The 18,359-nt window shown below is 33.5% G+C and overlaps 1 protein-coding gene across 17 annotated transcripts in view; it reads left to right on the forward strand.

The window, feature by feature from the left end:
- The window catches only part of slc39a11 (solute carrier family 39 member 11), a 224,005-nt gene that overhangs the window by 46,637 nt on the left and 159,009 nt on the right, over window positions 1-18,359 (forward strand). For 15 of the 17 annotated variants that reach the window (XM_073918031.1, XM_073918041.1, XM_073918037.1 and 12 more), the window contains 2 exons: window positions 7,624-7,736; window positions 9,376-9,414. In XM_073918031.1, the coding sequence (XP_073774132.1) occupies window positions 7,629-7,736; window positions 9,376-9,414 (147 nt within the window). In that variant the 5' untranslated portion in view covers window positions 7,624-7,628. Of the gene's footprint in view, window positions 1-6,360; window positions 6,391-7,623; window positions 7,737-9,375; window positions 9,415-18,359 lie in introns of those variants that run through there. The other 2 variants (XM_073918027.1, XM_073918038.1) reach the window with 1 other exon arrangement.

Below are 18,359 nucleotides of genomic sequence, written 5' to 3' on the forward strand. Positions count from 1 at the left end.
GAAGAAAAAAATCAAATGATTAAGAATCCAGATGAACGTCTTCATATTAAAGATCATGCCCTGTAAAAGCCATGAGTTTGCCATGAATAGTGATTTAAACATGTTGCTTTTAACCGATGAGTTGATTTTTACTTTGAGTAAACCTGTTAATAATTATTTAATAAAGTGAGTAAACCTGTTGCTTTTAAAGCCATTAGTTGACTTTACTTGAGTGAGTAAACCTGTTGACTTAATACAGTGAGTAAACCTGTTCCTTTTTAAGCGATTAGTTGACTTAAGTGAGTAAACCTGTTGTTTTTAAAGCCATTAGTTGACTTGAGTAAACCTGTTCCTTTTTAAGCGATTAGTTGACTTAAGTGAGTAAACCTGTTGACTTAAAACAGTGAGTAAACCTGTTGCTTTTTAAGCGATTAGTTGACTTAAGTGAGTAAACCTGTTGTTTTTAAAGCCATTAGTTGACTTGAGTAAACCTGTTCCTTTTTAAGCGATTAGTTGACTTAAGTGAGTAAACCTGTTGACTTAATACAGTGAGTAGAGCTGTTCCTTTTTAAGCGATTAGTTGATTTAAGTGAGTAAACCTGTTGTTTTTAAAGCCATTAGTTGACTTGAGTAAACCTGTTCCTTTTTAAGCGATTAGTTGACTTAAGTGAGTAAACCTGTTGACTCAATACAGTGAGTAGAGCTGTTCCTTTTTAAGCGATTAGTTGATTTAAGTGAGTAAACCTGTTGTTTTTAAAGCCATTAGTTGACTTGAGTGAACCTGTTCCTTTTTAAGCGATTAGTTGACTTAAGTGAGTAAACCTGTTGACTCAATACAGTGAGTAGAGCTGTTCCTTTTTAAGCGATTAGTTGACTTAAGTGAGTAAACCTGTTGACTTAATACAGTGAGTAGAGCTGTTCCTTTTTAAGCGATTAGTTGATTTAAGTGAGTAAACCTGTTGTTTTTAAAGCCATTAGTTGACTTGAGTAAACCTGTTCCTTTTTAAGCGATTAGTTGACTTAAGTGAGTAAACCTGTTGTTTTTAAAGCCATTAGTTGACTTGAGTAAACCTGTTGCTTTAAGCGATTAGTTGACATAAGTGAGTAAACCTGTTGTTTTTAAAGCCATTAGTTGACTTGAGTAAACCTGTTCCTTTTTAAGCGATTAGTTGACTTAAGTGAGTAAACCTGTTGTTTTTAAAGCCATTAGTTGACTTGAGTAAACCTGTTGCTTTTTAAGCGATTAGTTGACATAAGTGAGTAAACCTGTTGTTTTTAAAGCCATTAGTTGACTTGAGTAAACCTGTTCCTTTTTAAGCGATTAGTTGACTTAAGTGAGTAAACCTGTTGACTTAATACAGTGAGTAGAGCTGTTCCTTTTTAAGCGATTAGTTGACTTAAGTGAGTAAACCTGTTGTTTTTAAAGCCATTAGTTGACTTGAGTAAACCTGTTCCTTTTTAAGCGATTAGTTGACTTAAGTGAGTAAACCTGTTGCTTTTAAAGCCATTAATTGACTTAAGCGAGTAAACCTGTTCCTTTTAAAGCCATTAGTCGACTTAAGTGAGTAAACCTGTTGCTTTTAAAGCGATTAGTTGACTTAAGTGAGTAAACCTGTTGCTTTTTAAGCGATTAGTTGACTTAAGTGAGTAAACCTGTTGCTTTTTAAGCGATTAGTTGACTTAAGTGAGTAAACCTGTTCCTTTTTAAGCGATTAGTTGACTTAAGTGAGTAAACCTGTTCCTTTTAAAGCCATTAATTGACTTAAGTGAGTAAACCTGTTCCTTTTAAAGCCATTAATTGACTTAAGTGAGTAAACCTGTTCCTTTTAAAGCCATTAGTCGACTTAAGTGAGTAAACCTGTTGCTTTTAAAGCGATTAGTTGACTTAAGTGAGTAAATCTGTTGCTTTTAAAGCGATTAGTTGACTTTACTTAATACAGTGAGTAAATCCATTGCTTTTTAAAATGATTAGCTGACATTACTTGGTGAGTAAACCTACGGCCTTAATTATTATGTCAGTGAATTATGCTCATAATTATTGAAATAAAGTTAACTTAATCATTCCAAGTTAAACCAGATTTTCACTCTTTTAAGTAAAGTCAGCTTGTTGCTTTTAAAGTAACATATTTCCTCACTTTTTAATGTAAAGTAGCTACCCGCTCTTTAACGTTTGAATGTAGTTCAACATGTCGAGTTTACATTTTTTGGCAAATGAAGATCTGCTGTAAAAGCGCATCTGACACGGGTCAAAATCACTGCTCATAAATTCTGAAAATGATTCTTCTTTTTGCTAATTATTATTTTATTTCAGTGACTGGTGTTAGTTTTAGTTCATTTTGCACTTTAAGTTAGTTTTGCTGTTTGTTCAAACTAATTTAAATGAGCTGAAATGACACATTTCTTGTTTTTTTGATGGACAACTTGCTTTGTTCAATCCACTTACATTTGTAAAAACAATTACGTTAACTTGATTAATTTGTGTTAGGAGAACATGAAGAAAGTGTGTGGAACCCAGTGCTTTTTTTTCCATTTACCCTGAGTGACTTACTTTATTTCAGTCAACAAAAATGTTTATAATGCTTTTACGACTTTGTTTACTAATGACCTTTCGGGCAACACGGTGGCTCAGTGGTTAGCACTGACGCTTCACAGCAAGCAGGCCGCTGGTTCGAGTTCCAGCTGAGCCAGTTGGCATTTCTATGTGAAGTTTGCATGTTCTCCCTGTGTTGACATGGGTTTCCTCTGGGTGCCCTGATTTCCCCCACAGTTTAAACACGTGCTCAATAGGGGAATTGATGAACTACGTTGACCGTAGTGTGTGTATGAATGTTTCCCAGTACTGGGTTGCAGCTGGAAGAGCATCCACTGTGTAAAACATATGCTGGGTAAGTTGGCGGTTCATTCCACTGTTGAATAAAGAGACTAAGCAAAAGGAGAATGAATGAATGAATGAATGAATATAACCTTTGTTTCTCACTGATTGTCTTTGTTTGTTGCCGGGTGAATCATTTATCACACACACACACAAGGCCTCGGTGGGTGGAAAATGGTCCAGATGAAAGGCTGAGAGTAATAAATGATGATGATCTTAGTGCTGTTCCTCCTCGGACACGCATTGTTGAAATACCGCAGATCAGTCTCAGTGTGTTTGTCTCCAGAGATGCTGGAAAACAGACCCCCGCGGAGCTGAGCCTTGCAAAGTAACTATTACTGTCATTCGATTACACTCTAAAGAATGTCCGGAAATGAGCAGCTTTCCATATTTTGTGGTTCATGTTTTTATTTTTCCCAATTTAGTTATTGCATTATGGGAACTTTATCTTTCTTTTAACAACTTTTATTATTGAAAATTTAATTTATTGACATTTTTAATAGTTTAAAGTGCTAAATTGTCTGGGTTGGTGTTGTATATTACGGTACAAAAAAAACTTGTAATAAACTGCCAGCGCATTCTGCTGTTTTACTGTCATATTTCTATGCATTTATTTATATTTCCTGCTGCTATAACCAACTATTCCAGCATATGTTTTACTCAGTGGATACCTTTCTAGCTGCAACCCAGTACTGGGAAACACCTATACACACTCATTCACACAAGCACTCATACACTATTGCCAATTTAGTTGATCAATTCCCCTATACTGCATGTGTTTGGACTGTAGGGTAAACCGGAGCACCCAGAGGAAACTCACGCCAACACGGTGAGAACATGCAAACTCCACACAGAAGCGCCAACTCACCTGGTCGGGACTTGAACCAGCAACCTTCTTGACTCTTATGCAATATTGTTTTGGAGGTTTTTACTTCTAGGTCCACGAAGTCATTCATTGGGAACATTTCCCTTGGCATGCATCTGTAAACTTGGGGAAAATAGGCTTTGCATGCAGGCTGAGCATGGTTAGAAGTGTTTTAAAGAGCCTCCAGTGTGTTTTCGTGTAGCTCAAGACAGGTCTCCAGCACTGGCCAATAAATCTACATGGCCAGCATTTGGTTTCACTGTTCTGGGCTGGAGTTTTGCTGTACATGTTAAATAGGAACATGCTGGAATTACCAACACCATGCTGCAATGTCTAAAAGCATGGGAAAGAAATCAAGAACCCTTCATTTAAAAGAGTTGTAAGGGGGGTAGTTCACCCAGAAAAATGAAAATGCTGCCATTTCCTCATCCTCCACTCCACTTGAGTTTCTTTCTTATAATCACGAAGGAAAATATACTGTAGGAAAAAAACAACCATTGACTTTCATAATATTTTTTTATGCCTAATATGAATGCCAATAGTTGACATTTACCAACTTTGAGAATTTTTTTCTCAGTATTTCCTATAACATTTTTTTTTCTGGAGAGTCTTATTTGTTTTATTTTGGTTAGACTTAGATTTTAATTTTTTTAAACCATTTTAAATAAAATTACCCCCCTTGAGCAATATTTGTTTTGGATTGTCTCCAGAACAAAGCACTGTTATACAATGACTTGCCTGATTACCCTAACTTTACCCTAATTACCCTAGTGAAGCCTTTAAATGTCACTAAGCTGAAAACTAGTCAAATATCTAGTCAAATATGCTGTCATCATGATGAAGATAAAATAGATCAGTTATTAAAACCATTATGATTAGAAATGTGCTGAATTTTCTCTTTGTTAAACAGAAATTGGGGAAAAATATGCAGGAGGGTGAATAATTATGACTTCAGCTGTATATAGTCACTCACAGGTCACTTTATTAGGTACATTAATCCTCAGTGCATTCACACCTATTTTGACTCGAAAGAAAAACGTATATAATTGTTAAATCCATATACATTACAATTTTCTAAGGATTTATAAATCTCAAAGAAAATAACCTTGTTTTTAGATCTTTTAATAGCAATTTTTATGATATAAACAATTTTATTCAGCTTAAAACGGGGATCACTGATGCTATTCTAAGAGCTGACGTTATCAGAGGAGAAGTGTGATCAAATAAATGAGAACAGATTACAGATAACAGGAGAATAATAACTGAGAAATGAAAACGAATTAATTAAAGAACATGACATATCAAAAGACAAAGGAACGGGAGATGGGAGAATGCTGCTTGAATATAAAAATATAAAAGTGAAACAATCTGAGAATTACTTTTATTTCAGTAACTTATTCATTATTCCACATAGAAGCATCACTGTATCAACTAGTATTTGTTTTTATTGATTTTTGTTAAGGATTTGCATGTTTTAATTAATACCTGCAATTTATTTATTTATTTGTTCAGGTTATCCGGTATTAATGTTATCAGGTATTGTAGGTAATAATTAAATTATTTGTTCAGGTTATTGGGTATTTATTTATTTTATTTATTCTTTTATTTCTTTCAGGTTTTGCAGGTATTAATTTAGGTTAATAAGCATTTACTTTTTTTTATTTGTTTAGGTTATCAGGTATTTATGTTATCAGGTATTGTAGGTAATAATTAATTTATTTGTTGAGGTTATTGGGTATTTATTAATTTATCTATTTATCAGGTATTGCCGGTATCAATTTATTAATCATCTTATTAATTTATTTTATTAGGTTATCAGGCATTTATTTATCTATTTATTTGTTCAGGCTATCAGGTATTTATTTATGTTATCAGGTATTGTAGGTAATAATCAGCTAGTTAATTGATTTAATTATTCAGGTTATTAGCCATTTGGTAATTTGATATTTATTTATTTATTTATTCATCAGGTATTGCAGGTATCAAATTAATCAATTTATTTATTCAGATTATTAGGCATTTATTTAATTATTTAATTCAATTTTTTTAAAATATTTAATCTATTTAGCTATTTGTTTAGGTTATCAGGCATTTATTTGTTTTTTTATTGAGGTATTGCAGATATTTTATTTAATTTGCCAAACTTTTCCAAATAGTCAATTAAATATAGTGTTTTTTTTTAAATATTATTTCTTTAGTGTTTATTTATTAATCAAATGACTAAAGCATAATTTTCGTCACTTGCGTATTGATTTATTTAATCAAATCAAATAAAAATAAAGATTGTCAAAATAATAATATTTTATGATGAAATGTCATTATTGCTTGTTTATTTATTTAATGATCCATCCATCAGTCAAAAAATAAATAAATCATATTTTCTGCTCATGATTTGAGATTTTCTCCATCTGGCATGTTTTATATTATTCTATTTAATGTTATTTCACTACTCGATGTTATATTAGCTCAGTGCTTAGTTGCAGCAAACATTAGTTTTACTGTTCATGTAAATCCCATGCAAAATATGCGATAAAACCTGTTGAAGAGTAGCTGACGTGTTCACTTTAAAAATCGAATCAGCCAATAGGAGCCCGAGAAGGGCGGGGATATGTGCCGAAACACAGACACGTGTACAATGCGAAGCAGGAAGTGCTTCACTCGGTGCCTGTAAACAGTAAGTTCAAGTCACTGATACTAATAATTAATGTATTATGCGGTAGAAATACAAATGAATGAATGAAAACAAACGACTAATCGCTTATCAATGCGTTCGGTTTCTGTTACGTAGCGCTGAAATGTTTAAACGCGAGAGCTGACGATAATCTTTAGCAGATAAAGTTTCCAAGAGTCTGTCAGCCTGTCGTACTTCATTACTTTATTTGTGTATTTTAGTTTGTTTATTAACTGTTATTACATTAGAAAATGCGCTTTGTTGCAAACAAATGCTTCCTCCAAACACGTTTGAAGCATATGTAGTGTTGTTAAAGTGTTTATTAGTTGATTCAAGCATTGACAGATGTTTGCATTTAAAACTGACATATTTAATATACATATTGCAGATATTATTACGTTAAAGTAATTATAAATATAAGGAGCCTGCCATTAAACGAGCCTTAGATCTATACTGTAAATATATATGTTAATTAACAGGTTATGTATTTCGTTCTTTACATTTAATCCTGTTTGTTTATGATTTTTGACTTTTAACGTTGAAAATTCAATTCTGCAATTTAATAAAGTGACTATTACTTTAATGTTAGTAGTTTGAAACAATATATTGCATATTAAATAATATATAGAGAACCAAGTTTGTACTGAAATTGTACTGACAGTTTATTACCTGGTTTTTGTATAGTAATTTACAACACCAAGTGAAAGAATATATCATATAATGCCAATAATAATCACTTTTTTAAACTTCTCAATATTAAAAGTCATAGGAGAACAGATCTGGACCTTGCAGTGAAAGTTAAAAGGATACATAAATAATAATAATAAATCAGAAATTGATAATTGAAATTGAAAATTGTTAGCTTGTGTTTTTAGTTGTTAAGTTAACCTATTAGATTGTTACAAATTTAAGTGGAAAAAAGTCTCCAAAAAGTCAAGCATTGTGTTGTTTCAGCTAATTTTATATAAATAGTTTGAACAAATAGCAAACATCTTTTCTTTTGAGTATGTAAATAACCGCTTTAATCGATATAAGCTGTGGTGTTTCATTGTCCTGTATTTGCAGACACCCTGGATAAACAGGATCTGCTCTCTCACACACACACACACACACACACACACACACACACACACACACACACACACACACACACACACACACACACACACACAAAGATATAGACACGTCTCTCTCTGTGAGTGTATTGAATGCAGTGTGTCCTGATTTTCTCCACAGACAGCATGTTTCCAGGCCTCAGTCCGCTGGTTCAGGCCCTGCTGGGGACTCTGTTCACCTGGGCGCTGACTGCAGCTGGAGCCGCACTGGTCTTCATCTTCTCCAGCAGACAGGTGAGCAGATCCTGATCTCCACAGCTGTGCTGATGCACATTAATATCATGCAGAGACTCGGAGAAATGAGAACGTTCACTCAAATCTGCTCGCTTCTTTAGAGGAATTAAGAAGATATTTTGAGGAATATTTGGTGTCATATATAGATGTGATTGAAGTTTTTTAATAGTTCCATTTTCGCTTTATATTTATATATCTATTTTTTATTATCATTATTTAAATATAGTATTTGTATTGCATATCATATATTATAAATTATATTTATTCATTCATTCAATTTTCTTCAGCTTAGTGCCTTTATTTATTAGGGGTCACCACAGCGGAATTAACTGTCAACTATTCCAGCATTTGTTTTACACAGCTGATGCCCTTCCAGCTGCAACCCAGTACTGGGAAAATTATAAATCATACGTACATTATAAAGTTTAAGTTCCATTTGGCTTATTTAATTACCATAATAATTTTAAGGTATTTTTTTTCCTAAATAATTTTTCATGTTATTATTATTATTATTATTATTATTTACACTTTTTAAGTGTGTGTGTGTGTGTGTGTGTGTGTGTGTGTGTGTGTGTGTGTGTATGAATTTTTGTAAAAAATGTTACATTTAATTTCATACATTTTTATTTAACTTAATGTATTTTATTTCCACTAAAATATTCAAGTAGCTTTAGTTATTTTAGTACATCTAATAAAAATACATGAACATAAAACATATTTCCTTGGCCAATAGCTGAAACAAAATACGCTAAAGGCTTTTTGATATTTTTTCGTTTACTTCGGTTAAAGATTATTTCTTATTTTTTCTTATTATTGTAATTTTAAAATATTTCATTTGTGGTTCCCCTCCCACCCCAAGATTTTGCATTAAATATGTTGTTGTTGTTGTGTTTTTTATATATATATATATATATATATATATATATATATATATATATATATATATATATATATATATATATATATATATATATATATATATATATTATTATTATTATTATTATTATTATTATTATTATTAAATAAATGTATTATATTATGTATTCAATAATTCGTTTTCTGTTCGGCTTAGTCCCTTTATTAATCAGGGATCACCACAGCGAAATGAACCGCCAAATTATCCTGGATATGTTTTATGCTTCCTTTCAGTCGCTACCCATCACTGGGAAGCACACATAGCTTACCCAATTCCCCTATAGTGCATGTGTTTGGACTGTGGGGGAAACCGGAGCACCCGGAGGATACCCACGCCAACACGGGGAGAGCATGCAAACTCCACACAGAAACGCCAACATGCAAACACATGCGCTATAGGTGATATGATGAACTATATTGGCCGGTGTGTGAGTGTGTATGGGTGTTTCCCAGTACAGGGTTGCAGCTGGAAGAGCATCCGCATTGTAAAACATATGCTGGAATAGTTGGCGGTTCATTACATCGTGGCGACCCCTAATAAATAAGGCACTAAGCCAAAGTGGAATGAATGAATGAATGAATGAATGAATGAATATATATATATATATATATATATATATATATATATATATATATATATATATATATACATTAGGCTTTTGTTAATCAAGTGTTCATTAAATGCAATGTTTTTATGCTTTGTTTTGCTCATGTCTCCTCACAGAAGCGGATTTTGGATGGCAGTCTGGGATTTGCAGCAGGGGTAAGAAAGCCTTATATTTTAGTCATCATTTCTACACCTTTCTGCTAAAAATAGTCAGCCGTCTCCTTGTTTGTTATGTAATAAAATAGATTTTTGAAATTCATTGAGTCCGGGCAGGCAGGGGCTTGTTGTTTGTTCTGCTGTTGTTCTCTGTTATTCAGCAAAACTTGCATGAAGATTTCAGTGAAGAATAGGTGTCATTAGTCTGTGACCCAGAGTTAATTAGACGGTGTGTGTTTTTATTATACTGAATCTCTGAATGGGCTTCGCAGAGCTCTTATCAAATATTCAGAAACAACACTTCACCTTTTGTGCTCGCTGTGAAAAATCATCTTGCTTTGACGACTGAGAAATGCCATTTCCGTGACATTAAATATGCATGTTTTGGAGATTGGATGTCTTGAAAATCCTGCAAACTAACAATGTGTGTTTCTGCCTCAGTATTCAGGACTTTACGAATGTGTACGTAATGAAAACGTGACTAATGAACTGTGATATTTGGTTTTGCGTAGAGTCTCTATTTAGACATGCTCAGGATACAGAGATTCAGCTTTTAAGCATGATTAACCCGTGTGTGCTGTTGGGTCGTTTTCATCCACTCTGGGGTGATTTTGAGTCTTAAAGGTGCAGTTTGTAAGTTTGACACCCAGTGGTTGAACTTGGTATTGCCTTCCTGGATCAAAACAGACGCAAGCGTAGGTTGCCAGATTGAGGAGCAAGTCTTACTTGAGTTGTGTTCTAAATTAAAGCAATGGCACGCGATGGAGGGAATATTCTCCATATTAAAAGGAGATTTTATTCTGACTAACACCTCAAATTGATATTTTAGAAACGGCGTCTATTTCTCACAGCTGAACAACAGAAAACTGACAATGATCAGCTCAGGTACACCTCATGTGCTTTATTCAGTGTTAAATGCTAATAATGTGAGTCTGAATGACATTTCACATGACATTTATTGCCATACTACTCAAAGCAGCAGCAGATAGTTCACCTCAGATCCGAGAAATTTAGAGCTGTGACACATATCAGTGATTCTGCATGTAGATTTAATCATTTTAAAGAGGTTTAATGTGTATTCATTAGATTATAATTCTCACCATTTGGCTGGAGTGCAGTGAGTGCACTATTCTGTGTTTCTGAATAACTGTATTTACATTTCTGTTGTGTTTCATCTGGTGCAAACAGCCAAATTGCTTATCACACAGTGTTAGGTCACGGGGTTACAATGTAACCTGCTTCCCTAATGTATATGTTAGTAATATTTTTATTATTTACTTAGTATTCTATAAAAGAAAAGGGAAAAAATTAATGAATGAAATGCATCTAGAAAGCGCTGTGGATATTAAATTCAAGCCCCTCAATGCGAGTGTGAATAATTGTATTGATGTACTGGGAATCAATTAAATCAATCGATTAAATCTTAATGCAATAAAATCAAACATGCACTTATAAATGTTTTAATTTTATGATACATTTAGTGACGATTTTGAAAAAGTGAACATTAAATGTAGTATTTTTTATAAAAAAAATTTTCCTGTGATGGATGGATCTATGATATATTTTATTTATTTATTTATTTATTTATTTATTTATTTATTTATTTATTATTTAGTTAGTTAGTTAGTTAGTTAGTTGCATCCGCTGCGTAAAACATATGCTGGATAAGTTGTCAGTTCATTTCGCTGTGGCGACCCCCAGATTAATGAAAGGACTAAGCCGAACAAAGAATGAATAAATAAATAATATTAAATAAATAAATAAAAAAATTACATGAATAAAATAAATTTTATGTAATTATTAAAATAAAAAACAAAATGTAAATAAAATTATAAAATAAAACGTATATAAAAATTATAAATATATTTTTTAATTAAATAAATAGATACTATAAATAAATAGAATATTAAAATGAATACAATAAAATATAAAAAAATACAAAGAATAATAAATAAATAAATAAATAAATAAAATAATGAAATAAAATAAAATTAATAATAAAAACTAAAATAAATTAAATAAACAAACGAAAAAGCAAATAAATAAAAAAATTAACAAAAATAATAATAAAATAATAAAATAAATAAATACTATAAATAACTACTATAAGTAAATAAATAAATAAAACTTTTACATTAAACACATGATGGCCATATGATATTCTTTTAAAGACAATTTGAAAGTATAATCTCTTCATATGACCTAACATGTGTAAAGTAACGCATTAATCTACCAGCAACAATTTTTGTCATGTAATTTGAAAATCAGCAACTGATTACAATTTGTAAGTAATCTACCCAGCTTTGCACTGCTTTACATCAAGATCTATAATGACTTCACTCTTTCTAACAAACAGGTGAAACACACACACACACACACACACACACACACCTTCCAGTAATTACAGCCATTAATCTTCAGTGCAAAACAAAGAGCAGAGCGAACAAATGCTTCCTCTGAACACATTTGTTTCTGGTGACGAGTATTGTTGAACACATCAGCTGCCTCCCAGGGTTTATAATTGACCACACAAATCAGCCGGGCCGCCCTGAGCGCTTCTTCAAGCCTCTAACAGCCTGTCCAGATGCCACCGTCGTATTTGCATCAGCATCTCTACACAGAGAGAGATTCGATCTGCTCAGGAATACTTGCTCTTGGCAATGTCACCATGCCAGATGTTTGTCTAACAGAAACAGCACAAAACTGACGGAAGATGATTGGGGAATATAGCTGAAATTAGAACTATTAGCCCTCTTTTCAAATGTTTCCCAAATGATTTTAATAAGCAATGAATTTTTCATAGTATTTCCTCTAATATTTGCTCTTCTGGAAAAAGTCTTATTTGTTTTATTTTGGCTAGAATAAAAGCAGTTCTTAATTTTTCTAAACCCATTTTAAGGTCAAAATTATTAGACCCTTAAGCAATATTTGTTCAGCAGTGTTCTCCAGAACAAATCACTGTTATACAATGACTTGCCTAATTACCCTAACTTTACCCTAATTAACCTAGTTAAGCCTTAATGTAACTTTAAGATGAATACTCTAATTAAAATAATTTTATTTTACTTTTTTATTTTAAATTTTTTTTTTAATTTAATGTAATGTATTGTAATGTTTTTTTATTTTTTTATTTTTATGTAATATAAAGTAATGTTGTTTTATTTAATTTTTTATTTAATGTAATGTTTTATTTTTTATTATTTTATTTTACTTTTATCGCTTTATTTTATTTTTTAATTTATTTTTATGTACTGTAATGTTATTCTATTTTTTATTTAATGTAATGTTATTTTATTTAATTTTATTAAATTAATGTAATGTAATGTTTTTTTATTTATTTTTTTATCATTTATTATATTTTATTTTTTATTTTACTTTATTTTTATGTAATGTTATTTTATTATTTATTTTATATTTAATGTAATGTTGTTTATTTAATAAAATTTTTTATTATGTAATTTAATATTATTTTATTTATTTTATTTTTTATTTTATTATTTTTTATTTACTTTTTTAAAGTTATTTTTATTATTTTTTTTAATTTAATGCAATGTTGTTTTATTTTTTATTATTATTATTTTATTTTAGTTTTAATTTTATTATATTATGTTTTATTTTATTAAAAAATATTTTGTTATTTTATTATTTTTTATGTAATGTTATTTTTTAATTAAAATAATTTTTTTATTTAATGTAATGTAATGTAACGTTATTTTATTTTAATCTAAAAAGTATTGTGAAGCCTGAGACTGCTGAACGTCTTGTTGGAGGCCAGTGAGTTTTTCTAAAATCAGACCTTTAGGGATTGAGTTTCTGAGACAGATCCACTGTTGTGCGGGTCTGCTTTAGTTCACTTTGAAATGAAAAAGTCTCCTATAGCCCTTACCAACCTCTGTGTGAAGCTGCTTCTGTGCAGGGAAGGTGGACTGATTTAAAGGGCTCCTATTATGCTTTCACTTTTTAAACTCCTCTAGAGCTTTCAACACACACCAGCACCTATATTTGACAGCTCTTATGATGCGGTGGCTTAGTGGTAAGCACTGTGCCCTAATAGCTAGAAGGTTGCAGATTTGAGTCCCGACTGAGCCAGTTGGCATTTCTTTGTGGAGTTTGCATGTTCTCCCCGGTGTTGGCATGGGTTTTCTCCGGATGCTCGGGTTTCCCTCACAGTCCAAACACATGCGCTGTAGGGGAATTGATAAACTTGCATGGCTGTAGTGTATGAATGTGTGTGTGAGAGAGTGAGTGTGTGTGTTTCCCAGTACTGTGTTGCAGCTAAAAAGGGCGTCCGATGTGTATTTGTTGTGAGAAGCTAATACATATGGGGAATAAAAATCTCAAACCTGACTCCGTAAATGAACATTTATTGTAAACACACAAACAGAGATGATAACAGCATCAGCTCAGCCAAAGTGAGTTTGAAAATGTCAGTAAAAATCCTATATTAATCCCTAAATCCCTGTATATGTGTGTGTCTATGTATTATATACAATGTCTTTTAGCTTCTGAAGTATTTAAGTTTATTTAATATAAGCCTTTTATTGATTTTCTGGAATAAATACTTATTTAAATGACTAAATCGCGAACATATAGAGTTACCCTGAAATTAATTTTGGTCACTCTTGTGGAATAAATGGATGCTGCCAGATTGGTAAGGAGGCGTGGCAGTAACGAAACGGCATCTAAGCTGTCCACGAATAACAACCCAATGCATGGGACGACAAATCAATCACAACACATTTCATTATTCAGATTGCAGGCCTTAAAAACCCAGAATGGACGCACTAACTGGCCACTTTATTAGGTACACCTTACTAACACTGTGCTGGACCCTTTTTGCCTTCAGAACTGCCTTAATCCTTCAGGGCATAGACTCAACAAGCTACTGAAAATATTCCTCAGAGATTTTGCTCCATATTGGCATGATAGCATCACACAGTTGCTGCAGATTTGTCAGCTGCACATCCATGATGCCAATCTCCCGTTCCACCACATCCCAAAGCTGCTCTATTGGATTGAGCTCTGGTGACTGTGGAGGCCATTTGAGCACAGTAAAGAAACCAATCTGAGATGATTGGCTCTTTGCTTTATGGCGTTATCCTGCTGGAAGTAGCCATCAGAAGATGGAGACACTGTGCTCATAAAGGGATGGACATGGTCAGCAGCAATACTCAGGTAGGCTGTGGCGTTGATGCTCAATTGGTACTAATGGACCCAAAGAAAATCTCCCCCACACCATTACACCACCACCACCAGCCTGAACCGCTGATACAAGGCAGGATGATCCATGCTTTCATGTTGTTGAGGCCAAATTGTGAGCCGAGCATCCGAATGTGTCAGCAGAAATGGAGACTCATCAGAGCAGCAACGTTTCTCCAATCTTCTATTGTCCAGTTAGGGTGAGTCTGTGTGAATTGTAGCCTCAGTTTCCTGTTCTTAGCTGACAGGAGCGGCACCCGGTGTGCTCTTCTGCTGCTGTAGCCCATCCGCCTCAAGGTTGGCCGTGTTGTGTGTTCAGAGATGCTCTTCTGCAGAGCTCGGTTGTAACGAGTGCTTATTTGAGTTACTGTTGCCTTTCTATCAGCTGGAACCAGTCTGGCCATTCTCCTCTGACCTCTGGCATCAACAAGGCCCACAGAACTGCCGCTCACTGGATATTTCCTCTTCTTCAGGCCATTCTCTGTAAACACTAGAGATGGTTGTGGGTGAAAATCCCAGATTATCAGCAGTTGACCATGTGTAAATGCACTGAGTTGCTGCCATGTGATTGGCTGATTAGAAATGTGCCTTAATGAGCAGTTGGGCCTAATAAAGTGGCCACTAAGAGTATATTTTTAAACAAATAAAATCTACTAATGTTCACCACAGTTTGTTAAAGTTAGTAAATCCAATGAATCATTTTTTTTTCACATTAGGACCCTTTTATCGTACAGAAAGCAAATTCCTGCGCTCTAAAACTCTCCGGCCTCTTATTACTGATCAATACTGAGCTCAGCATGAGAGAAGTGTGGCGAGCGCTGGATAAATACTTCATTACAGCTCCCACTGAGATCAGCCCATAGAAATGAGTTAAAACTTCACTGGCAATCAAAGCAGCCATGAACCGTTTAAATCAGAACTCAAATCCGGCTTGACAGAGCTTCCGTTTATACATTTAATTGTATTTGTTCATTCACTTTGTTTTGTTGTTGTAATTACTGTTGTTGTTTTGTGTGAAGGGGATTTTAATTCTGTTTGTGCGTTAATTTATAAAGTAACCTGATTAAAACGTCAAAATGCTGGAAATTAATTAGTAGGGGTGTGACGAGACAAATGGAGATTTTCACACTATTTTTAAGAAATCTTCAATGATTAAATACATGAACTGAAAAAATAAATCATGCATATATATTCAAATTGTTTATAATATCAATGCTTTATAAATTTTTAGACAAAACAGTACAATGTAAATATTATAGATATTATTTTAGTATTATACATACACTCTAAAAGATAACTTGAGGTGTGTTACCACTACGTAGTTTAATACATTATTGTAACTTAAAAATTCTAAAATGTTGAAATAGATTAAAACTTTTAAGCTGCCAAAATAATTTTATTAGGTTTTGCAAAACAGGAAAATATTGATAATTGCATCAATTTAAAAATGCAGCTATTTTAAAGGTAAATATATATGTCAGTTACTTTTAAAACAATATTTAACTTGTAGAAATAATTCGGGTTGATAACTCAATTTTTCCACACTAATTGAGTTAAATGTATTTCTTACAAGCATCAACAGCAAATTTGAAAACAAACAAAAATATAACAACGGATATTTGAGGTTCTAAACTTGAAAATGTGCATGCAATTAAGTGCATAACACTGGATTTATTTTAAAATTTAATTTAAAACTAAGTGAAACAACTTATTTTTTTTGAAGGACTCAACTTAAATTTGAGGTTTTTGCCATGTAAAAATGCCTCTGATTGAAGAGGAAAAGATTTGGCTAACATAATTTTGTTAGATGTTGTCGTAACTTGAATGGATTAATGCAAACTGTTGCATTAATTTTTTTTGTTTTGTATAACAATATTTTTAGGGTGTAGGATGTATTCTTAAAATTACTTAAATTAAGCAAAGTCAGTTAATTAAAAACATTCATTCATTTTCTTTTTTGGCTAGTCCCTTTATTCATCAGGGTTTGCCTCAGCGGAATGAATCACCAACTGATCCAGCACATTTTTTACGCAGCCGATGCCCTTCCAGCTGCAGCCCATCACTCATGCACTCTCATTCACACTCATACACTGAGCAGTTTAGCCTACTCAATTCCCCTATAGCGCATGTGTTTGGACTGTGCGGGAACAGGGACAATCTAGAGAAAACCCACATGAATGCGGGGAGAACATGCAAACTCCACACAGAAATGCCAACTGACCCAGCTGAGGCTTAAGAGTGACCTTCTTGCTGTGAGGCGATATCGATACCCACTGCAGCACCGTGCCGCACTTATTTTATATTTGTTCAGGCGTTTCAGTGGTGCAGTGGGTAAAACAGTCACTGGTTCAAGTCCTAGCTGGCTCAGTTGGCATTTCTGCGTGGAGTTTGCATATTCTCCCCGCGTTTGCGTGGATTTTCTCTGGCTGCTCCAGTTTCCCCGCAGTTCAAACACATGCGCTATAGGGGAATTGATCAACTAACTTAGCCATAGTGTATGAGTGTGTGTGAATGAGCGTGTTCCAGTGGGTTTCAGCTGGAAGGGCATCCGCTGTGTAAAACACATGCTGGAATAGTTGGTGGTTATTCTGCTGCAGCGACCCCTGATGAATAAAGGGACTAAGCCGAAGGAAAATGAATGAATTTGGTATGAAAAGCATTTCAAGGTTATCATCGTCTACTTTGTCAATCTTGTGTTTCTCTGACGTTTTTCATTCTGGCTCATTTGTTTGTTGCTCATGCTGAGGCACCGCTCGCTCTTCTTTTCTCATCTTGCATAGAAACAGACCTGCATGCATCAGTCAACGAAACAGACCCACATTAGAGCATTGGGATGGTTATCGCCGTGTTTCCAATATATCTCCTCCTCAAAGCGTCGTGGTTTAGCAGTGATGCAACATTCGACTCAGTTTGTGAAACTCGCGTATTTCAGTATTAAATCTGGAATAGAAGCAGATGGTTTGTTGTGCTGGACAGTGACTGTGTGCTGGTTTAATGTTGAGTTGCAGTTCCGGCAGGGTCAGTTGCAGGACAAAATAATCAGCCCTGGCATTTTGGGACAGAGCGGCCCACTATATTGTCAAATGCTACCCATCTGCACACCCTTGAATATGTTTACCTACTCCCATTTCATAAAAGCACAAAAGCCATATATGGGAAATAACGAGAGTTGACAAATTAAAAACTTAATTGCATTTATTATTAGATTAAATTATAATCCACTCTGGAAATCCATCTTGTTTGTGTGTGCCTGTGTGTTTTGGGGGAGCCTATATTAAATAATGAACATAACAAAAACTGCCTGCCTGCATTACCAAAATAATGATAAATAATTAAAGCAATGTGTCAGAGACCCTTAATGTTTAACTCATTTACATTTACATTAAGTCATTTAGCAGACGCTTTTATCCAAAGCGACTTACAAAAGAGGACAAGGAAGCAACTTACACAACTATAAGAGCAACAAGGAATAAGTGCTATAGGCAAGTTTCAGGTCTGTAAAGTCTAAGAAGGAAAGTATTAGTCATTTTTTTATTTTTTTATTTATTTTTTGGGTACAGTTAGTGTGATATTCAGAGAGGCAATTGCAGATTAGGAAGTGTAGTGGAGACTAAATTGTTGAGTTTTTAGTGGTTTCTTGAAAATAGCGAGTGACTCTGCTGTTCTGATGCAGTTAGGGAGTTCATTCCACCAACTGGGCAGATTGAGCGTGAGCGTTCGCGAAAGTGATTTCTTCCCTCTTTGGG

This window comes from Danio rerio, chromosome 12 (genome assembly GCF_049306965.1).
Source record: "Danio rerio strain Tuebingen ecotype United States chromosome 12, GRCz12tu, whole genome shotgun sequence".
NCBI classification, from domain to species: Eukaryota; Metazoa; Chordata; class Actinopteri; order Cypriniformes; family Danionidae; genus Danio; species Danio rerio.